Raw genomic sequence first — 24,470 nt, forward strand, 5'->3', positions numbered from 1 at the left:
CACTTTTTTCACTTTCATATTCTTCTTCTTCCTCCTCCTTTTCGTCTTCTTCTACATTGGGCACCCATCCACTTGGTATATCATTTGGATCACATTCTTCCGTACGTGTGTCATGAGACAATGGTGATGTGACATGCATACCATGTATGACATTGTGACCATAAGAGAAGTCATACATATCATCTGATTGATAGTATTCAACCTCTTCAACAATCTTGTCTTCTTGTAACTGATCTTACTCGGGGTATAGTTTAGACTTCACCTTGCAAACCGTTTAGCATTCATTTTTATCTGACTTCATTGTATTCGGATATGAAGTATAGTAAATTTGTTGAGCTTGCTATGCTAATATTAATGGTTCATATGTTTCAAACCTTGATTTATGATTCACCTCCACAATGCTTGAGGCTTTGTCAACTCTTATTGTTGTGGGATCAAACAAATGACACTTGAATAAAGTAAACCTGTTATTTATGCATAAGTAAGAAAACTCAATTATTTCTTCTGTAACACCGTAGTAGTCAAGTTCATTTTCACCATAAATACTCATGCATTGTGACGTAGAAACTATCCTTTCTAAGGGGAAGAAACGGGTGGAAGATATAATGCCTATTGCAACTGGACACGAGCGACAGGAATTGGAGGCTGAACTAGAGGTATGTCTTTATTTTTCTTAAAAAAATGTTGCTTTCTGTGCTGCCAATTAGTTGACTTATTATTTATTTTTTTCTGATTCTTTTCAGGGAGGGAAAATGTTTGACACAGATGCTTCTATTGGACCATTTGGAACCAAGGTTAGTTACATGCTTCGTACAAGTACTGTTTTTATTTGATAATGGTTTTATCTCCCTTTTTTATAATGAAAAGTAAGAACCATTGATGATAGTGAAACCAGAATCCAATGAAAACATAAAAAGCTTAGCCGGGTCAGCTCAATAGCCATGGGGAATGAGGTTGCAACCAAACCAACCATCCTATGCTAGATACAATTCACACTATGTCACACGGGTACGGGTGCGAGTATGGAGGGTACAACATGGCAATTCCAAAAATGTGGGTACGGGGACACGGCTATATATATATATTAAATATCACATAAATACAAAATAAATTCAAAATAAACTGAATATAATCTAAATATATATGCTATATCTAAAATATATATTATATACTAAAAATATGAAGTTATAAAATGAAAATATAGTTATAAATTATAAATTGAAAAAGACTTGTATATACGGAGAGTAAAATGGCACGTCAGGGTGTCGATGTGTGTCGACACGGGGATATGCCTGTCGACACGGGTACGAAAGCCAAAATGGAGTGTCCGGGTACCATAGAATTCACATAAAAGTTTGAATGCCATGTTTAATCTGATCTAATATGACATTAAATGTAAGAGGCTTTGTAAAATAAATTATTTTTAGGTCTTAGTTACCTAATTGGACAATGAGGATAAAGCAGAACCTTTGATTATAAAGTCAACATTCCTCCTATGATAGCAGCCTTGCTTACAATGGTGTTATCTCCCTTAATATAATTAGTGCACATAATTTGCACAAAAAATCTTGGTTTCTTGACTGCTTTGGTTGCCAACTTGGGTTTTAGAATTCAAGCCCATCTTTCTATATCTCTGTCTCCTGCATGGATTTTTTTTTTTTACTTGATGACCGAGCTGCACATATCCCCTTTTGTCTGCTGACTTGATGAGTGCCAACATAGTTGTACACAAGTAGCTTTGTTGATACCAACTGTTGTTGTCTACTGCCTAAGAAAAAGAAGTGACAGATGTAGTCCTCTTCTTGATCTGTACAAAAGTTTTCATATTGAGAAGGAGAAAGACAATATGAGAAGCAGAAGCTAGAAGAGATTCATTTTAAAAATTTCTCAAAAGTGAAAAGTATGAATCAAGCTGAAAGCAATAGGAGAATTTAATTTGAAGTGAAATAAGGACTGTGCGAAAAAGCAAAATAGGAATTTAATTAGAAGCGAAACAAGAAGCAAACTAGAACTGTAAGTTGAATTGAGTTGGAAGTGATTATATATTCTATTCCTTTAACTAATAAAAATACGTGATCACTGAAGAGCCTTCTCCTTTTGTGAAGGAGACCAATCCTACCAAAACAGTAGGCCAAGAAAGGATGAAACCTCTCAAAACAAAATTCTATTTCAAATGATAAGGCAATAGCAAATTACAAGACCTTAAATAGAAAGGAAAGCACAATTTGGGGATCCAAGTTGGACATCCCTATCTAGGAGAGATATCCTCTCCTTATCCTTCCCATTTGCCCTTCCATTTGTGCCATTTTTTTCTTTCCATTTTGCCCCCTGAAAGGGCGCCCTATTTTTTTCCTTCCCATTTTGCCTTTGAAATCCCAGGATGGTGCACCAAGGTTCTTTTCGAACCAATGATACCAGCGCACCGGTTCTTCCTCCAGCTGGATGAAAGCGATGGTTACTTTTTCTATCTCTGGGGTTTGCATGATCTAAAAATAGTGCTGGGCTTTGAAGAAACAATTGGTTGGATCCTTGCCGGCAAAGGTGAAAAACTTGATACGGGGCTGCTTCATATGGTTTTTCCCGTTGGCATGGCTGGACTATTTGTTCGTAAATTCGGGTGGGTTGGACCTTGGGTTGTTTCATCCTCTTGATGCCCCAAGAACTTGCGCATTAGTGTGGCTAGTTCATCCACCTTTTTGTTCATTTCACCCGATGTTGGGCCTCAGTTTATAGAGCATCTACAAGCTCTTGGGTTCTGATTTAGGTGTTGTCTGCCTGCAAGATAGAATGTTGTCGATCCAGAAATTCGGATGGTGCAGATACCTAGGTTAGGATTTAAGGGTGACTCTGGGTTTGGTTGTCCGGTAAGAGGTCTCAAGTATGTATTTTTTTTTTTTAGAAATTTTCAGAGCTCCTACACGGTCGAAAATAATTTATTTTCAAGCTAGGTTAGGACGTTATAGGTTCTGTCTGGTATTTGGGCTCTGACAGGTTCTAAAGGTTGGACTAGATCTCAGCAATCTAGATGACTTTTTGGGATGTAGAATTTGAGTTTGAAAGCTAGATGATGTATGTTTCTAGGGTAAAATTTTTAGGATTTATAGATCTGAGATCAAACTTTAGGAATTTTCGGAAGTAGTCGGACGTGAACCAATTAGGATCCAGATACTGGATCTGTTAGGGTTCGGTAAAAAGGGAATTTCTAAAGAACGAAATATGATTTCTCTGATCTGTAAATTGAGTTCGGTTATGGTGATTTTTCGGGGATTTTTAGGCCCGTCACAAAGTAGGAATAAATTTATGAAAACTGGATAGAATGACAGACTTGTACTGATCCTTCCTAAGAATAGGTAGAATATGACTTGACTTCCAGAAGTTGAATTGGAGCACCCAACTAACATATTCTAATGATTCAAAATTTAATCTAGAAGTATGGGAATTGAAGAACCTGATATCGAAAGCGCAGATGCAGAATTGATCTCCTGAGATCGCATCGAGGGGAGATTTAGACGCAGGTAGCCGCTGCTAGTGAAGATCACCCTTGACGGTGGCTGAATCAAACATATGGATACATGAAGGGCTTGGGCCCTTGTTGCAGGAGTTGAGTGACATCTTCGAGGTTCCGAGGCCGAGCTGCTTTGATACCAAATGATATGTACCCGTGTGGGGGTTACTATCTTCGAACCAGAGGTGCTGGTTGGCAGTGGCAATAGAGGTGAAGAGGTAGGAGAGTTAGGGGGTTCACATGAGAGGTGGGGAAGGAAGGGGGAGGCGTGAGAGGGTGGGAGAGAGAGGGCTGGCGTGGACTCTCTTGATCACTCAAGAGCCTTCTCCTTTTGGGAAGGAGACCGATCCTACCAAAATAGTAGGCCAAGAAAGGATAACCACTCAAAATAAAATTCTATTTCTAATGATAAAACAATAACAAATTAAGACCTTAAATAGAAAAGCAAGCACAATTTGGGGGGACGGGGGGGAATCCAAGTTGGCTGTCCCTATCCAGGAGAGATATCCTCTCATTTTCCTTTCCATTTTGCCCTTCCATGGGCGTCATTTTCTTTTTCTTTTCATTTTGCCCCTCCATTGGCGCCATCTTTTTTTGCTTCCCATTTTGCCCCTAAAAGGGCGCCATCTTCTTTTCCTTCCCATTTTGCATCTGAAAACCAGGAAATGTGCCTTTTCTGCCCAGCATATCTCCCAAATTGCCTATGTTGACCTTCTTGTTTGCAAAAGACCGGATTATCCCTTGTCCTAACCCAAATTTTTACTTACACCCATATGGATCAGCAGACCATTTATCTAACATGGATATCCAAATCCAATTGCCTATTCTATTCGGGTCGGGATGCTATCACTTGGGCCCTATTTTTCTCATCAAGAGTGCATGACCAAGTCTAAAATACTTAGCCATCATGCTGAGTGAAACATGGAAGTTCATAAAGTTGGTAGAATTTTCATGAAGGAATAAACTTAGAAATTATTGGATGCCCAGGGGAGAAAAGTGAAAGGAGGGGATAGAAGGTAAAATGGTAAATTAGTTTTACCTCTTCTATAGTTTTGCCTTTCTAACTAAAATTACTATTTGTACACTTTTTAAACCATGTTTGAGATAGTTTTAGAAAAAGACTGATAACAAAGGGTTTATTTTTTGAAATCCAAATTCTCTTTGTTCTTTAACGCTCTGTTTGAGAGGAGGCACTTGGAGGGATTTGTAAGGAAAGGAAGGGAATGACGATATAATAAATTTCCTTCATATGATAGAAATTAAAATAGCTCTTTTTGTTGCTTCAATAACATATTGAGTTTTCAAATTTCTCATTTTGGGTTAGGATTCATTGGGAGAAATACATATACTGGATTTCAAGGGAGTTGTGGACCTCCTCTATTGTTTGGAAGTACCAATATTTCCCTCACAGATTCAAGCTTTCAACTCCTTCTGATTCCTTTCCATGTTTGGAAAACAATTTGAAGTAACATAAAATTTGGTTAGCAAAGAATATGGGGCATAGTTAGATACAATGTAATGCACAAAATTTTGGATCCATGGTCATTGGTCCTATTTTTAGGTTCAAAACACTAGAATGAAAAATCTGAATTATGTTGCATTAATAGGAACTGCCCTGATCTTTTTTCTGGATAGGAAACTGCCCTGGTATTTTAGTATTGCTTGACTGTAAATTCCAATAATCCAAACCTCTGAAAGTAATTTCAGGAAAATATAACACATTGTTATAAATATTCGATGGTCAAAGCCATCTGTTAAGAATAACTTGGTGTTACCAAAATTTCATACCATTAATTTGTAATTTCATAAATATAAAACCAAAAAAAAAAAAAAAAAAACATCAAACATCAAACATCAAACTGTAAATCTGTAAATTAATGCTATTGAATTGTAAACTAGATATGACAGAACCATTGATCTATAATTTTCAGAAAAATCCATTCAAGTTCTCCACCAATTCGTAAGTCTATCAGAAAATTTTGAAAACTAATGTCAATTACTCATAAATGTTAGGAATTAAAGAAAATAGGGTTTTCACTGATTAAATTATGTAATCAACCATGTAATCTAATATATATATTATATATATATAAGGTAATACATATGCATATATTATATATATGTATATGTATCTACTTATTATATATATATAAAATATATATATTTTCCTATTGATTAGCCATAGGGGTAGTTTAGTCTTTTTACAACATATTCTTTTTTGAATATGTTTTGTAATTATTTTTCTTTTTCTTTTTTACTTTTATTCTTTTTTGTAAAAGGTAGTGTGTACCTTGGAGGGGCCCACCATCTAGTCGTTGGGCCCCTTCCAACGGTCACATTTGTGACGACTAGAAGTGGAGCTCCTCCAAGGCCTCCACTTCCTCTATTTAAAGGGGCTCTCCCCTTGTGTATTTTTATGGCTTTGGGTCAAAGCCCAAGCATTCAATAAAGCCTTTATTTTTTTAGTGCATTTGTGAGATCAATTTGTGCTTTTGTGCACAAGTGTTCTAAGTGTTCTTATTGTGCATGTGTGCACGTATTTGTTATCAAGAATATTAAGGTCTTGACCTTAGTATTTTGTTAAAGATACTTTCACATGGTATCAAAGCCAGGTTGAAGAAGGAGGATCGTGCATTTCTTTATTTTTTTGAGTGCCTTGAAAAATGTGCCTTCAAGCTATTAGAGTTTGAAGTGGATCATCTTCTTCGGGCAATATTTTAGAAGCCTCTTTTGTCAAGAAAGACTTGAAAATCTTTTGAGGTACTTGTTATTTTTCAACTTCTATCTTCTCTAATGGGCGAAAAGGACTCCCACTTCTCCCTTGGGTTTAAACTTAATGGTTCAAATTATCATGTTTGATCCGGTAATATGGAAGCCCATATTAAAAGAAAGGGGCTTTGGGGGTATGTTCAAGGTTCGATACCGGAATCCGAACAAAAAATTATAATCGTTGAAAAGGGGGATATTAAGATCCTTGAAGGGGAAGAAAGACAAATGGCTCTTGAAGAGTATTCAAGAAAGCATGACGAATGAGAGATGAAAAACTTCAAGATCTTGTTTTGAATTTTTTCATCCGTTGAAACCAAGATAAACGCCAATATCATTAAGTTCAAAAAAGCTTCCGAAGCTTGGTTATATCTTGAGAAAATGTATACTTCAAGAGATTTGTCATACAAGTACTATATCCAAAAAAGGGCATTGACCATCCAACAAAATGAGATGACTATTCGGGAATACTTTGCCAAATTATCTTCTATTTGGGATGAGCTAGCTATGCTTGAACCAAAATGGAGTGGAGAAGCGATCGAATTAAGACACAAACAACTAGAGGAAGATCGGTTCTTTAATTTTCTAAATGGACTTAGACCCGAATTTGAACAAATTCGGTCCTACCTTCTCTCTGCCTTCACATCTCCCTCAATTGAAGATGTAATCACTAAGTTAAGTGGTAAGAAAACTCGTATGAGGATTAGTAAAAATAATCCTAGCATTCTTGCTACCTCTTCTACTCAAGAAGATTGTGAAGGGGGTAAATGTCGTGTCAAGATCGGAGAATAATGTGAAGGCCTACAAACCTCCTCACTTCAATAATCAAGGTCAAGGAGGAAACGATAGATATGGTAAAAGAGACTATAGCAAATTAAATTGCCATTTTTGTAAAGAACCGGAGCATATTAAACCCATTTGCCTTAAATGGAAAAAATTAATTGCGATGGCTATGATATCCCAACCAGAGGAACAACCATCATCATCAAATGGGTCTTTTTCTCTTCAACAAATAGTGGAAGCTTTACAACCTCTTCTTAAGGGAAGCATTTTCGGAGCCGCTATGTCAACTTCTTCTCCTCCCGGAAAGACATCTTGGCTTTTAGATTCCGGTGCATCTTTCCATGACCCCAAGTGCTTGTTCTCTTTCCGATTTTTCTAAAAATACTCTTCCATCTTTTGTCTCAACGGCTGATGAAACACCTCTTGAAATTAAAGGAATAGTTAATTTTGAAAAACAAGATTTCTTTGTTCCAAGAATTCGTCTTATACCAAAATTAAATTTAAATTTACTTTCGGTCTCTCAACTCTCGGACCATGGTTGCGATACAAAATTCTCGTCTAATAAATGTTGGGTACAAGATCGCCGGTCTGGGAGGTTGATTGGGAAAGGCTCTAGGAGAGGAGACCTCTACTACGTTGATTTTCTCCAAGTTTTCAAGAATCAATTTTGTAATGTTGTTCAAAACAAATATATTCATATATGACATAAGAGATTGGGACATCCCAACATTGTTAAAATCTCTTACTTGCCTTTTATTAAACATCTTTGTAAATGAGATTTTTTATATAATGAATGTATTCTTGGGAAGATGAAAAGTCTACCTTTTACTCAAAGATCCATGTTTACAACAAAACCCTTTGAAATTGTTCATTCTGATGTATGGGGTTTGGCTCCTGTGATATCTAAAGGAGGATTCCTATATTATGTGATTTTCGTGGACGATTACACTAGGTTTTGTTGGATATACTTTCTTAAACATAAACATGAAATTTTTTTAACATTTAAAACTTTTTATATGATGGTTTTAAATCAATTCAATGGAAGTTTAAAAATTCTTAGGTCTGACTCTGGAGGTGAATACCTTTCAAACGAATTCAAGAGTTATCTTGAAAGTTTTGGTATTCTCCATAAAAAATCTTGTCCAAAAACTCCTCAACAAAATGAGTTAGCTGAACGAAAGTATAATCATATCATTGAAACAACTAGAACCTTGCTCATTTCGCAAAATATTCCAAAGAAACTCTGGGCAGAGGCAACTTTTACTTTAGTCTATCTCATAAATAGACTTCCATCAAAAAATTTAAACAATATTTCTCCATTTGAAAAATTATACGAAAAAGAACCTGAGTATAGCAGGTTAAGGATTTTTGGATGTAAATGTTTTGTCCTTACTAATAAAAATGACAAACTTTCTCCAAAGGTCATTCCTTGTGCCTTTCTTGGTTATTCTGAAACCCAAAAGGGTTTTCGTTGTTGTGATGTTAAGAATGACAAATTGTATGTTTCCAGAAATGTGAGTTTTTTGAAAAATCTTAGTGGCTTCAAAAGTCTTGAATCTTATGATGAGAATGTAGATTATTCCTTTCTATTTGATCTATTAGCTAAAGACGATGATACTAGTGATGACGAGTCAAATCAGAATGACTCAAGTGATATTGAAACCGAGGAAATCATTCCTCTGATCTCCCCATCTCATCAACATGTTGATGAAGGACCACCTAGAGATCCCATCACCTATATTAATAGAGATAGAAACACCTTTAGAAGTGCTCTTGAAAGATATGATGATGCTAGTAGGATTGTTTCTCAAAGTGAGGAGAACCTTCGTAGAACCGAAAGAAGTATAAAAGCTCTCTCTAGTTTCATCTCATATGACTTTTTTTTCACCTAAATATAGAGCCTGTCTTAGTGCCATTCATTCTTATATAGAATTTAGAAACTTTGAGGAAGCACGTAAGTGCCCTGAATGGATAGTAGCAATGAAAAATGAACTCGGAGCTCTGAGAAGAGCCAAAACGTGAAAATTTCAAGACCTTCCTAAAAGTAAGAAAACAATAGGGTGTAGATGGGTATTTAAGGTTAAGACTATGAGTGATGCATCTCTTGAGAGATATAAAACTTGATTGGTTGCAAAGGAATATAGTCAAAAATATGGGATTGACTATGAGGAAACCTTTGCTCCTGTAGCTCGAATGGTCACTGTCCGATGTCTTATAACTGTTGCCTCAATCAACAAGTGGAACATCTATCAAATGGATGTTAAAAATGCCTTTCTAAATGAAGATCTAAATAAAGAAGTTTATATGGATGCTCCACCAGGAATGGATACTTCCAAAGGGAAAGTGCTTCATCTTGGAAAAACACTTTATGGTTTAAAACAAGCCCTCAAGGCTTGGTATGATAGGTTTAATTCTGTAATGATAGAAAATGACTTTTCTTCCTGTTTTACTGACACTGCTTTGTTTGTTAGAAAATCCAATGCAGGGATTGTGATCTTACTATTGTATGTGAATGAAATGCTCATCACTGGTAGTGATTCTAACAGGGTTAAGAGTATAAAATCAATTTTGAAAGATAAATTTGAAATGACTGATTTGGGTTTTCTAACTTATTTTTTAGGTATTGAAGTAGCATACTCTCATAGAGGGTATTTCTTATCTCAAACTAAGTTTGCTTTTGAGATCATTGACAAGTCAGGTATTACAGATGAAAAGGTTTGTGAAACTCCTGTTATAGTAGGAGCTAAAATGAAGATTGATGATGGTGTTCCTCTTTCAGATCCTGCTCCCTACAAACAACTTGTAGGATCATTGATGTATCTGGGTATTACCAGACCAGATATCTCTCATGCAATCCATACTGTAAGCCAGTTTTAGCATGCACCAACATCAGTCCACATGAGTGCCATCTTGTGAGTCGTAAGATACAAAAAGGGTACTCTAAATAAGAGAGTTTTTCTGTCATCTTCTTCTGATTTAAAATTAATTTTTTATACTGACTCTGATTGGGGAGGTGAACCAAATAACCGTCACTCACCATTGGTTTTTGTGTGTTCTTAGGAGACTCACTGATTTCGTGGAGATGTAAGAAGCAACAAAAAGTTTCTCTATCCTCGACTGAAGCCGAATATTGTGCCATGACGACGACTACCATGAAAATTGTATGGATCCATCAATTGCTAGAAGACATGGGGATCACAATAGAAGGACCCACCAAGCTATGCTGTGACAACAAAAGTGCAATTTATATTGCGAAAAATCACACTTTTCATGAGCGGACTAAACACATAGAGATGGAGTGAGGAGTATCTCAAAGGAGTCATTGACCTTTCATATGTCACGTCAGAATATCAGTTGACAAATTTCTTCACTAAAGCTTTGTGTGCTCCGCGCTTCAACTTCCTCCTTAGCAAACTCTCGGTCATCCTGCCTTAAGTTTGAGCGGGGGTGTTAAATTATGTAATCAACCATGTAATCTAATATATATATTTTATATATATAATAAGTAGATACATATACATATATTATATATATGTATATGTATCTACTTATTATATATATTTTCCTATTGATTAGCCGTAGTAGTTTAGTCTTTTTACAACATATTCTTTTTTTAATATGTTTTGTAATTATTTTTCTTTTTCATTTTATTTTATTCTTTTTTGTAAAAAGTAGTGTGTACCTTGGAGGGGCCCACCATCTAGTCGTTGGGCCCCTTCCAACGGTCACATTTGTGATCGTTGGAGGGGCTCCAACGACTAGAAGTGGAGCCCCTCCAAGGCCTCCACTTCCTTTATTTAAAGGGGCTCTCCCCTTGTGTATTTTTATGGCTTTGGGTCAAAGCCCAAGCAGCATTCAATAAAGCCTTTTATTTTTTTAGTGCATTTGTGAGATTTGTGATTTTGTGCACAAGTGTTTTAAGTGTTCTTATTGTGCATGTGCACACATATTTGTTATCAAGAATATTAAGGTCTTGATCTTAGTATCTTGTTGAAGATACTTTCACATTCACGTCCCTTTAAAATGGCATTCTAAAGTCTTACTGACTCCCCTCTCTCTTCCTCTCTTACGGCCAGAAATTGTCGGGCAATGCCCAATAACTGGCAACACTTGGTCCTAGTAGGTGGGGACTGTTAAAATATATATATATATATATATATATATATATATATATATATATATACATATACTTATATATATATACATTCGTATATATATATAAGTATATATATACATATATGTATGTATATACATATTCTTTTTAGTGAAATACCCGATAGGGGTATTCTTGTAAAACTGCAAAATGTACTTTTTATTTTTTTACTTTTTCTTTTTTCTTTTTCCTTTTTCCCTTTTTCTTTTTCTTTTTTGTTTTTTGTTTGAACCACAAGGGGCCCCACTCTTGTAGTCCGACTACAAGGGAGCTCCTTTGTGGTCCCTTCTTAGTGCCCTCCTCCTCTATAAATAGAGGAGGTGTTCCCCTCTTGTATGTATGGGTTTTTACACCCTTCTCTTCCTTTCTTCAATAAATCCAACTTATGACTTTAAGTCATTTTCTATATTTGAGAGTTTTGTGTGTGCACATTTGGTGTTTGTGTTCTTGGCTCTAGTAGTCACTCTTAAAGAGTGACTTTTTGCTCTATTGGTGCTTCCGCCTCTTTTCATTACATGGTATCAGAGCTCGGTTGGTGATTGGGCTTTTCCTTTGTCATCTTGGAACGCGTGCCTCTCAAAGTTTTGAAGAAAGGAAGAATATTTGGTACCGATGGAACGTGACTCTAAAGTGGAGTTTTCTTTCAAGCTAAATGGGTCCAACTATCTCATGTGGGCCTCCGCTATGGAAAATCATCTAAGAGGTAAGAAACTTTGGGGCTTTGTTATGGGAACTATTCCCGAACCCTCTCTTGTTCTTACCAAAATTGAAAATGAAGTTGAAAAGGCTTTAGATGGCGATGAGCGCATCAAAGCCATTAATGAACATCAATCCAAAATTGAGGATTGGGAAAGTAACCATGCCAAAATTTTGGCATGGTTTATGAACAATGTAGACCTTAAAAATTGTGCCAATATTGCCAAATTTAGAAGGGCCAATGAGGCTTGGTTTTTCCTTAAGGGTATGTATACCCAAAAGGATCTTGCTCGACAATTTTTTTGTCAAGAAAAAATTCGTTCCACCAAACAAATGGATATGAGTGTCCGGGAATATTTTAGCTCTCTAACCCCTCTTTGGGATGAGCTTGCCCTTCTTGAACCCAAATGGGTTGCTCCACAAGATATTGAACTAAGAAGGGAACAAATTGAAAAGGAGCACTTTTTTCAATTCCTTCATGAACTTCGCCCGGAATTTGAACAAGTAAGGGCATCTCTTCTCCATAGAAGCAAAGCCCTACCTATTGAAGATGCCCTTGTCGAGATATGTCAAGAAGAAACTCGACTTGGCTTGAGCATTAGGAGTGATAAAGTTTTGGCCGTTAATAGGCCCGGATCGAATGTTAAAGCATATAGACCTCCCCACTTTAACAAAAATAGTAATGGGCCTAGAAAGGGAATTATATGCCACTATTGTAATGAACCGGGGCACATTAGACCGGTTTGTCCAAAGCTTAAAGGAAAGGTTGCCGCAGTTGGAGAAAGTTCTCCAAAGAAGGAAGAAAGTACCAAAGGAGATATCAAAGAATCTCTTAATGAAGATCTTGTTGAACATCCAAATAATGATCAAAACTTAGAAGAAAATGCTTCTAGACAAATACAAGTCTACTCTAGAAGGAATGAAAGAAATCCTCCGTGTGCTCTTGAAAGATTTTCTCAAAGTGAGTCGATAGAAGAAACCTCTCAAAGAAGATCAAATCGCATTCCCAAGATACCAAATAGATTTGTTTCTTATGACTCTTTTTCTCCTAATTATCGAGCATGTCTTCTTGCTCTTCACTCCTTTCACGAACCATCTCATTACAATGATGCTAAACAATATGCTCATTGGAATGAAGCTATGGAACTTGAACTTAATGCCCTTAAAAGGGCGCAAACTTGGGAAATCATTGATCCTCCCAATGGCAAGAAACCCATTGGATGTAGATGGGTGTTTAAAGTAAAAACTAAGAGTGATGGTTCATTAGAAAGATATAAGGCTAGGTTGGTAGCCAAAGGATATGCCCAAGAGTATGGGGTATACTATGATGAAACTTTTGCCCCAGTTGCTCGAATGACTAGTGTTTGAGCCCTTATTGCTATAGCTTCTGTTAAAAAATGACCTATCTTTCAACTTGATGTTAAAAATGCCTTCTTGAATGGCAATTTAAATGAAGAAGTTTATATGGAACCACCTCCAGGTATGAATTTAAATGGAAAAATTTTAAAATTAAAAAAGGCTTTATATGGACTTAAGCAAGCTCCTAAAGCTTGGTATGACAGGTTTAGTAATGTATTAATCAATTTAGGTTTTTCTTCTTGCTATACTGACACTGCTCTTTTTGTTAAAAGGACAAGTGACTCCATTATTATGCTTCTGCTATATGTTGATGATATGATCATCACTGGGAATGACAAAAAGGGAGTAAATGATGTTAAGTCTATGCTAAAAGATACTTTTGATATGTCTGACCTTGGTTATTTGAGATATTTTTTAGGAATTAAAGTGGCTTATTCCGAACGAGGATACATCTTATCTCAAATGAAGCTAGCTGCTGAAATTTGTACCAAATCAGAAATATCTGATGAAAAGAAAGTTGAGACTCCCGAAGTTATCAATGTGAAACTAAGACTTGAAGATGGTGTTCTTCTTGAAGATCCAACTCCCTACCGTCAATTAATTGGATCCCTCACCTATCTATCCATCACCCGTCCTGACATAGCTCATGCGGTTCATGCAGCGAGCCAGTTTCAGCACGCACCTACCACGGTTCATATGGCGGCCGTAATGAGAATTGTGTGATATATCAAAAATACCATCTCCAAGGGACTCTTTTTATCCTCTTCCTCATCTCTTGAATTGACTGCTTTTACTGATGCTGACTGGGGAGGAAATCCCAATGATCGTATCTCAATTACGGGTCTTTGTATTTTTTTAGGTGAATCTCTCATCTCGTGGAGATGCAAGAAGCAGCAGAAAGTCTCCTTATCATCTACTGAAGCTGAATATCGGGCTATGGCGATGACAACTATGGAAATCGTATGGCTCAGAAGTCTCCTTGCTGACATGGGCGTCCTCATTTCCACTCCTACCAAGCTCTGCTGTGATAACAAAAGTGCGATATACATTGCCAACAATCACACCTTTCATGAGCGAACAAAGCATATCGAAATGGATTGCCATTATGTTCGAGACGAATACCTCAGAGGGACTATCTCATTACCATATGTTACTTCAGAGTATCAACTAGCTGACTTCTTCACCAAAGCGCTCCCAACTCCACGATTTATGTTCCTCCTTAGCAAACTTTCGGTCTTCTCCCCGTAAAGTTTGAGGGGGCGTGTTAAAATATATATATACTTATATATATATATACATTCGTATATATATAAGTATATATATACATATATGTATGTATATACATATTCTTTTTAGTGAAATACCTGATAGGGGTATTCTTGTAAAACTGCAAAATGTACTTTTTATTTTTTTACTTTTTCTTTTTTCTTTTTCCTTTTTCCCTTTTTCTTTTTTCTTTTTTCTTTTTTGTTTGAACCACAAGGGGCCCCACTCTTGTAGTCGTTGGGGCCCCAACGGTCAGATTTCTGACCGTTGGGGGCTCCCAACGACTACAAGGGAGCCCCCTTGTGGTCCCTTCTTAGTGCCCTCCTCCTCTATAAATAGAGGAGGTGTTCCCCTCTTGTATGTATGGGTTTTTACACCCTTTTCTTCCTTTCTTCAATAAATCCAACTTATGACTTTAAGTCATTTTCTATATTTGAGAGTTTTGTGTGTGCACATTTGGTGTTTGTGTTCTTGGCTCTAGTAGTCACTCTTAAAGAGTGACTTTTTGCTCTATTGGTGCTTCCGCCTCTTTTCATTACAGGGGACATGATGAACAATGATTCTACAAAGGTAAAATTTGGAAAGTATGAATGCTCGAAAATTTGGCACCCGTCGAGATCCTTCTCACTTCAGGATTTGCAAATACCTCCTCTATGAGGTGGGGTGAAAACAAGGTTTCCAGGATTTAGATAAACCGGATTCTGTCCAGAAGTTGAGGTCTCCCACAAATCCCTTTTCCCAGACAGTGACCAAGTTCTCACGGAGTCATCCAATGTTGAAAGCCGCCTCCAACACTGATGCAGAGCAGGTCCGAAACGTCCCAGACGTCGCAAACCCAACTGCAGCACGAAGAATGCTCTGGGTCCCATCTGGGTCCCATACCGGACCCGAGACCCGGATCCAACTGAAGTCTTTAAATATCCATCCTAGGGTTGCGTGCAGGGGGATGGAATTCGGAAAAGAAAAGCTTTCTCTGCCATTTTGTTTCAGCCACACGTTCTTCCTGTTGCTTTATTTCTTTAGCATTATCAGCCATTTTGTGTAATCCCTGTTAGTTTTTGTTTTTATTTTAATGTTATCATTCTCAACTTGTGAAACGTTATCAGACATTTAATATATTGTGGCTCGAAGAAGTTGATCCGAGCATTCCTTTCTTCAAGCGTGACCATGCACCAACAGATCTCCATCAGCACCCATTACGAGAAGGTCAGCCTCGGTCCCCCCACTGCATCAAACACCATCCCAACTCCTCTGATACCCTGCTCCCAAATGCAGCCTAAATTGCAATTCCCAATCCCTGCATCATGATTCTCCTTTAGGAGAAGTGCAATACTCATCATAAGGGAAGAATGATTCATCAAAAAATAATCCGCTTGTTATTGCATGTTGGTAGGGAGGTGTGTTGCACTTTCGAAGCTTGCTTCCTTGGAAGACTGCTTCCCACCCCTTATATCGCTTCCATAACTCTGGTCTACACAACCTGGCTCACAATATATTCTCTTGTTCTATTTCATGGATTGGTGCAGAATCTTGTGTAGTTCAACTTACTCTTCTCTTGCCTAATGCTCTAATATTTTCATTCATAGTTCCCTCCATCATGATTCATATGAAGGACATCTATCTTGTTTTCATAGTTTTAGAGCAAGCGGTGTTGCTCATTTGCATGTAAATGGCACACATGCTGATAGGGTCGTGTGTTGGCTTGGTTTATCTTAAAATTGTGACAAAATTTCTTTGGCAACATGTTTGTACTTTTTAAATGCATTTTTTGTTGTTTGATTCTTTGAGACAATTTCTCCATTAGGCATTACTTCTGGTCATGTCTGTTTCCATTGACTTGTTTGCCCCCTTTACCTTTTTCTTTGTGATTTTGACAAAATCTTCATTTTCTTTTGGTTGTTTTAAGTCCCTTGAGATAGCTGCTTCTGGGTAGCTGTTTGGTAATCCTTGCCCTAAAAAGTTGGTAAAACTGCCTTCTGACTGCATGGTGAAGAACCCTGATCTTAATTTTTGCTTAGGTCTTCTGACAGCATTTAGGTCATGATTTTTGTGATACCAGCTCACTTTTATCATGAACTTTTGGTTACTGTTACTCTTTTGGCAATTTTTGCTGGGACCTGAGTTTTGAAAATGAGTTAGAAAATTGACAGAAGCTGGACTCGAACATCAAAGAATGGATTTCTTGTTGATAAACAACTTGTTTCAAGTTCTCTCTCAAATATTAGAGTTTGGATGCTTTTGAAACTGTTCAGAATTTCTATCTTCTTGGAAAAACACTAAATCGATTTCAGGCAGAACTGTATCCGTTATCTGCCAAGTGTTGTGTGAAACTGAATGGAGATCCATTGCTTTTCTGTTACTTGTGAAAACATAAGCAGTTAAGAATAAATTAAATAAGCCTAAATTTGATGACAAACATGCTGCTTGAATCACAATCACCATTATGCTGTTCATCCGGACCATCCTTATCCTGCTATTCATGAAGTTCTCTGGCCATTTTTAAGGCCAAGCCAGCTTGAGGAAATATTGGTTTTGGGAAGAAGTAATCATGGAAAGACTGCTATTACAGGACCACAGTTCATCTACTGGTGTGAGGAAAATTTGATTTGGCCACTGTTATATCACAATAATATTAGCAAAAAGATTTCCTGAGAATTTGAAAATTTTTATTTTCTTTGGGAAATCACGATTCTTTTAATTTGAAAAGGTTGTAAGCTTCTTCTTTTTTTCCTGAAACAGGCAAGCTAGTGGTTAGCCCCCAGGCGGTTTTGAAACAAAGGCTCTCTGGTTAAGATAGTCCAATCTACAAGTCTGGGAACTGTGTCGATTTTGTGCGAACATTTAAATGGTCATAAACATATCACGTTTGCCATTTTACAAGGACATGTATTTTATTTAAATGAATGAACTTTACTTTACAATACATGGGAAAGAGGAATACAACTTGAACTCTTCAAATTTTGGCACGCAAAGGGTCCTTATGTTGGGATATTTGCTTGTCCTAAGATTTGTTCTTTCGGGCTCATTTTTGGGTAGGTTCGTCAGTGGTTGTTGTTTGGTAAATTTAGCTTCTGTTCAATTTTATGGTTTCTCTTGCTTAAGTTCTTTATTTATGACTCACTTATCTCACTACTGTGGAAAGTAGTGCCGCTCATATTACTGGAAATTTTTATCCCAATGACATGCTTTGTTTCCTGAAAGAAAGAATCAACAAAAGCTCCACATGCTGCAGATCTCCTTCTCCTATGTCATCTTGAAAAGATGAAACACATTACAATGGGACATGCGTTCCACTGTGATTGGGGCCTTATGACATAGGAGGAGGACCTGATCTTGTTTCACACATGCCTATCTTTAAAGTCTATCAGGTTTCAGCTTTCAACATTAAAATTTGAAAGTCTTTGGATTGTCATTTGTCCAATACTATTATGGGTTTAAATTTGTCGTTCACATTGGTGTACATGGTGATCTAATAAAATAGCCACGTAAACATCTTGGAAAATGCTTTTTGATGCTTGTAACCTTTTCCTTTAAATTTTACAGGAAGCACCAGCTATTGTGCAATCATACTATGATAAAAGAATAGTTGGATGTGCAGGAGGAGAAGGCGTTTATGCCATATTAGATTCAACATTAAGCTTATTTACTTCATGTTCAGTGATTAGAATATTCCAAACTCTATCCCCTGTCCATGTGTTTATTTTGCTGAATTACCATGTACTTGTTCCTTCGCAGAGGATGAACATGATGTTGTCTGGTTTTGGCTTGAGAAAGACAAGCCATTTGAATGCCCTGTGTGTTCTCAATATTTCAAGGTAAAACTAGCTTTCATTTTATTATAACATGACCTACAATTTGTAATGTGGTGTACATGTAACTACAACAGTTAAAAATAAGAGCTTTTGGTTGCGACAACTGTAAGACTCTTGCTTTTTGGAAAAAAAAAAGTTTTGGATCCAGGATCCAACCCGGATTCGGGTCCACACAGGCCCGTGGGTTATTTAAACCCCCAACAAGGGGGTTTCTTTTTAATGCAAAACCCCCCTCTCCCCGACTCTCCATGCTAACCCGACGGGACCCCTCTCTGAGTAAGGCACACCCCCCGACATCCGACTCGCTGGCCACCCTCCCGTCTCCCTCTCTTTGCTCGCCAGAATCCCCCCTCTCAACTCTCCCCTCGGCTCCCTCTTTCGCACGCTGGTGCACCCGAACCTTGACGCCTCTACCTTCCTCTTGCCGACGCACAAAGGCTCTCGTTTCCTCCCTCAGGTACGCAGCCTCCTGCTTCCCCTCTCTCTCATTTGTTGTCGGCAGGAGGGCGCTGCCCTCTTGCCCCTCTTTCTCTCGTCTCTGTTGATCGGCAGGAGGGCGGCCCTCCTGTCCCTATTCTCTCTCTCTCTCTCTCTCTCTCTCTCTCTCTCTCTCTCTCTCTCTCTCTCTCTCTCAGTGGTGGCGTCACCGCCTGGTGTTGCCGCTCTGCTAGGACCAGCGACACCACGCGGGTGTCGTGGCACCACGCGGGTGTCACTGCACCCTTCTTCCTCTTTCCAACTCCGCTGCTTGCGGTAGCCACTGGCAGTGGCTCAGCCATTGGTCCCCTCCTTTTTCTCGCTTCCTTCCCCTGCGCCTTGTGCATGGTGGTGGGAGGTCTGTAATGTGCCAAAAGTCCATTGACTTGTTATTTCAAACAACATTTTCCGCTGAACTGCCATTTTAAACTCTGAGAAATGATCGATTACAAAGCCTTCAAGCTTTTCGTAAAAAGTTACAAGTTCGGGATTTTGGGGGCGTTACAATTTAGTATCAGAGTCAGGTTAAACTAATTACCAGAAGCTTCTTAGGTAGGTGGGAAGCTCGCTTCGGAAGCGCAATACTCCTCGCTTCCGAAACTTCATGGGAATCTCGATTCCCCCACGCTTCTTCTATGCTTCTCACACACATGGTCTATGCTTCCTATATGCTTTTCTCACGTTTCTTTTCATGTTTTTCATGTATTTTCTCTCACGCTTTCACTCACTTTTCATGTACTATTTTTTAAATTAGTAACCATCTTTGTTAGATTTTAACAAAAAATTAACTCTTTTACTGTACAATCACAAAATATAAGAATGATCAATTTTATTTTAGTTTTTATTTGTTTCTTGTTCGATTTCTATTCAATTACCATATTACTTCATTTTTTTAATATTTTGCTTTTAAATTGATACTTCACTTCCCACTTCCTATAAATTTTAAAATGCTTTGCTTCTCGCTTTCGCTTCCCGTATCGTTTCCTGCTTCCGCTTCCTAGTTTGGCAACCTTGGGTTAAACAGTGATTATTGATCATTCGGCATCTGCATCACACTATAAATATTTATTGATTTAATTATTTTTTATTTATCCTGATTAAAGAAATATGTTTTGGTTAGATGTCATACAATGAGATGATTGAGGCAACAGATGCCTTGACCAGAGCAGTTGAACAACTCCAATCAATGGTCCAGAACCTGGATTATAAGGTGGATAGGTTGGCTTATGAAGGCATCGACCTAGGATGACGTGATAACTAGATGAAATGCCATCAAGCTCACCCGGGTCAAATGTACCTGTGAGTTTCGGTAAATTGTATTTTCTGTGGAAAGGTGGGCCATTTCGTTGAAGAATGCAAAGTCACAACAAGAGACAGCTAGCCGCGCAAGGCCTTAAGGAATGAGAGCGAGTTAAGGGTATATAAGACAAAAAGTTTGTTGAAAATAGTGAGGGCAACAAACGGCAACCTGCTAATGAAAAAAATGCAGAGACCTCCATTCAAAAAACAAAAACAAGGTAGAGGAAAAGAGCCACTACAATCGCCAAACCAGATATGCCCAAAGTGCAACTATGTTCATCATGGACAACCATGCCTCCGAGACACTGGAGGCTATCTATATTGCGGAAAGATAAGGCATTACGCCCAAAATTGTCGTAAGAAGACAACAGATTGACCGAAATGAACCACAGGTAAAGGTCAGTAGCAAAAACAACAAGAACAACCTCAGCAACAACCACAAAAGTAGTATCTGACCGTGTCTATGCTACTGTGACCGAACAAGTAGAAAATAATGAATAAACAATTTGATAGTTGTAGGTTAAGACTTTTTGTTATTCGGTACAACTTTTGTTTGGCAAAGATTAATCCATGAAATCAGGTACAAATTTTGTTTAACCGAATGATTAGCCCAAAACTTTTTCTAGGAACTCATTGTGAGTTGTCTTGATCACTTTAAGAGCTTATATGTTTGGGTTCACACACAAACGTTGTGCATCCTCGTTAACCCCGATTGACTTAAATTACGATCTTTACAGATAACCTTTGAAGGAAATTTCGAGAACGGTTTTTTTTAAGAGGGGTAGATTGTAAGACTTGTGCTTTTTTGAAAAAAAAAAGAAAAAAAGAAAAAGTTTTGGATCCAGGTTGGATCCAACTCGGATTCGAGTCCACACATCCCCCCGTGGTTTATTTAAACCCCCCACAAGGGGGTTTCTTTTTAACACAAACCCCCCCTCTCCCCGACTCTCCCTGTTATCCCGACGGGACCCCTCTTTGTGTAAGGCACAACCCCCTCCCTGTCGGAGTCCCCCGACTCCCAACTCGCCGACCGGCCTCTCGTCTCCCTCTCTTTGCTCTTCGGACCCCCTTTCAGAATACCCACTCTCGGCTCTCCCCTCGTCTCCCTCTTTTGCACGCTGACGCACTCGAACCTCGACGCCTCCATCTTCCTCTTGCCGGTGCATGGAGGCTCTTGTTTCCTCCCTCAGGTATGCAACCCCCTCCCGCTTCTCTCTCATTTGTTGCCGCCTTCCTGCCCCTCTTTCTCTTGTCTCTGCTGACCAGCAGGAGGGCCGCCCTCCTATCCCTATTTTTTTCCCTCTCTCGGTGGTGGCAACACCACCTGATGCTGCTGCCTTGCTAGGAGCAGCAGCACCACGCGGGTGCCGTTGCACCCCTCTTCCTCTTTCCAACTCTGCTGCTTGCGGCAGCCACTGACAGTGGCCCCCTCCATTTTCTCGCCTCCTTCCCTTGCGCCTTGCGCATGGTGGTGGGAGGCCACTCGAGCTAGGGTACCCCTGGGACTCGGGTGGAGGGAAGAGGGCTGGGCTTGACCACCTACCACCGACTTCTTCTTCTTTTTTTCTGATGACAGCAACCCTTGGCCAGCACCTGCAACACGACAATCATCGCTGCCTACATTGTCGGAGTTCGACCGACTGTTGCCCTACCTCACCCCTTTTCGCTCCCCTCTCAGTCGAGCTGAGCCTCGACAAGGAGAGCCCCTGTCAGCCCCTTGATTAGGTTGCCTGGTAGCTAGCATGCCCCCCTTCCCCTGTTAGAGGATTGAGCAAGACTCGGTCCTGTCATGGGTTGGGACCAAGCCGGGTTCGGCTTGACCACCGAGCCAACCCTTTCCCTCTATGTGCTGCATGCCTCTCACTGTGTATGTTCTACGACTGGGGGCTGGTGAGCATGGGAAGTAGGTTTACCAATATGTCCATTTATCTAATATGTGGTCGTCTCTCGACTTCTTGCACCGAGCCAGACCTGAATTAGGTTCGGGTTTGACCCCTGCGACACAAACATTGCATATTTTTTGTTAAATTAAGTTTGTGGCATCATTCTTTTTCGTAGCACGATAAAATGTCTTTTAGCACACCACATCGACGCAATGGACGAGACACACTTATCAAGGCACCAACCCTTGAAAACCTACACTCAGAATCGTCAACAAGTTCGGCCATCTCCGAGGTAGGGGAAAGTTGCATAAGAGAGCAAATGACATAATACTTCTAACTCTCTCTCTCTCTCTCTCTCTCTCTCTCTCTATATATATATATATATATATATATATATATATATATATATATATATATATATATATATATATATATATATATATATATATATATATATATATATATATATATATATATATATATAAAGTCCAAAAGTTGGACATAAATGACCTTGGGTGCGTTTGTAATGAGATATGCGGAAATACAAAGAGTGCTATAAGCACTTACAATGTTCACCAATGGACACACAAAAGAGATAATAGCCAAGTCCACAAGGGACAACACAATACAAAATATAAATGCCTCTTTATTGAAAGAGCGGGAGCTCTCAAGAATGGAAATATACAAAGGGGTTCACCCCTATTTATATAAATAAAATGAGAGAAGGGGGAGGCCAAATGGCCTTAAAAGAAGAGCCACAAAGGGGGCTCCCATGGAGTCGTTGGGAGCCCCCAACGGTCACAAATGTGACCATTGGGGCCCCCAATGACTCAATGGTGGGACCCCCTTAAGTGAGTAAAAAAGAGGAAAATAAAAAAATAAATATAAACAATAAAAAGAAAAAAACAAGTACCCCTAATGGGTACATGTGAAATGACTAAAATACCCCTATCGGGTATTGTATATATATATATATATATATATATATATATTAATTACATGCATTTTAACACCCTCCCTCAAGCTTTACGGGGATATAACCGAAAGCTTGTTGAGAAGGAACATAAAACGAGGAGCTGCAAGGGCTTTAGTGAAGAAGTCTGCCAACTGGTACTCGGAAGTAATATAAGACAGTGCTATGGTTCCTCTCAGGTATTCATCACGAACGTAGTGGCAATCCATTTCGATGTGTTTAGTACGCTTATGAAAGGTGTGATTGCTTGCGATATAGATTGCGCTTTTGTTGTCACAACACATCTTCGAAGGAGTAGAGATGACTATGCCCATATCACTGAGGAGACTTCTTAGCTACACAAGCTCCATGGTTGTAGTGGCCATAGCACGATGTTCTGCTTCTGTTGAGGACAATGATACTTTGTATTGCTTCTTTCATCTCCAAGAAATTATAGAGTCACCTAAGAAAACACAAAAACCAGTAGTTGAGACTCTATCATTGGAATTTCCTCCCCAATCAGCATCACTATAAGCAATTAAATCAAGTGATAAAGAAGAGGAAAAAAAAACTCCCTTAGTTATAGTGTTTTTGATGTATCCGACTATCCTTAAGACTGCACTCATGTGCACAGTTGTAGGTGCATGTTGAAACTGACTGACTGAGTGGACGACATGAGCTATGTCTGGCCGAGTGATGGATAAGTAGGTCAGAGACCCAACAAGTTGGTTGTAGGGAGTAGGATCCTCGAGGAGTGTTCCATCTTCCAACCTTAACTTTGCATTGATAACTTCAGGGGTTTCTGTCTTCTTATCATCGAAGATACCAGACTTGGAACAAATGTCAGCAACAAGTTTCATCTGAGAGTGAATGTACCCTCGAGGAGAGTATGCTACTTAAATTACTAAAAAATATCTTAAGAAACCAAGGTCAGACATGTCAAAATTTTCTTTTAAAACTTTCTTAATATCATTGATTCCTTGTTCATCACTTCCAGTGATGATCATATCATCAACATAAAGTAGTAGAATAACTACTGAAGACCCTGCACTTTTCACAAACAAAGCAGTGTCAGTATAGCATGAACGAAAATTCAAACTTGTCATTACATTGCTAAATCTATCATGCCAAGCCTTTGGAGCTTGCTTTAAACCATATAATGCCTTTTTAAGTTTGAGAATCTTATTTTCACCAATACATACTCTTGGTGGAGGATCCATGTAAACTTCTTCATTTAATTCACCATTTAAGAATGCATTCTTAACCTCTAATTGATAAATAGGTCATTTTTTAACTGACGCAACCACAATAAAAGTCCTAACACTAGTCATTCTAGCTATGGGCGCGAAGGTTTTCTCATAGTCTATACCGTATTCTTGAGCGTATCCTTTTGCTACCAACCGGACTTTATAACGTTCTAATGATCCATCACTTTTAGTTTTAATTTTGAAGACCTATCTACATCCAATAGATCTCTTTCCAGTGGGTAATGAAGTTATTTCCCAAGTTTTTGCCTTTT

At 38.5% G+C, this 24,470-nt stretch overlaps 1 protein-coding gene across 1 annotated transcript in view; it reads left to right on the top strand.

Annotated features, from left to right (window-relative positions):
* Positions 1 to 548: 548 nt before the first annotated feature.
* LOC149842982 (cytochrome c oxidase subunit 5b-2, mitochondrial-like) overlaps positions 549 to 24,470 on the top strand; it is a 53,430-nt gene continuing 29,508 nt past the window's right edge. Inside the window, exons 1-4 of the mRNA XM_090000800.1 lie at positions 549 to 656; positions 744 to 794; positions 18,072 to 18,137; positions 18,266 to 18,343. Of these exons, the coding sequence (XP_089856926.1) occupies positions 549 to 656; positions 744 to 794; positions 18,072 to 18,137; positions 18,266 to 18,343 (303 nt within the window). The remainder of the gene's footprint in view (positions 657 to 743; positions 795 to 18,071; positions 18,138 to 18,265; positions 18,344 to 24,470) is intronic.

The sequence above is a fragment of the Nuphar pumila genome, chromosome 3, assembly GCF_984573655.1.
Source record: "Nuphar pumila chromosome 3, dmNupPumi1.hap1.1, whole genome shotgun sequence".
In the NCBI taxonomy this organism is placed as follows: domain Eukaryota; kingdom Viridiplantae; phylum Streptophyta; class Magnoliopsida; order Nymphaeales; family Nymphaeaceae; genus Nuphar; species Nuphar pumila.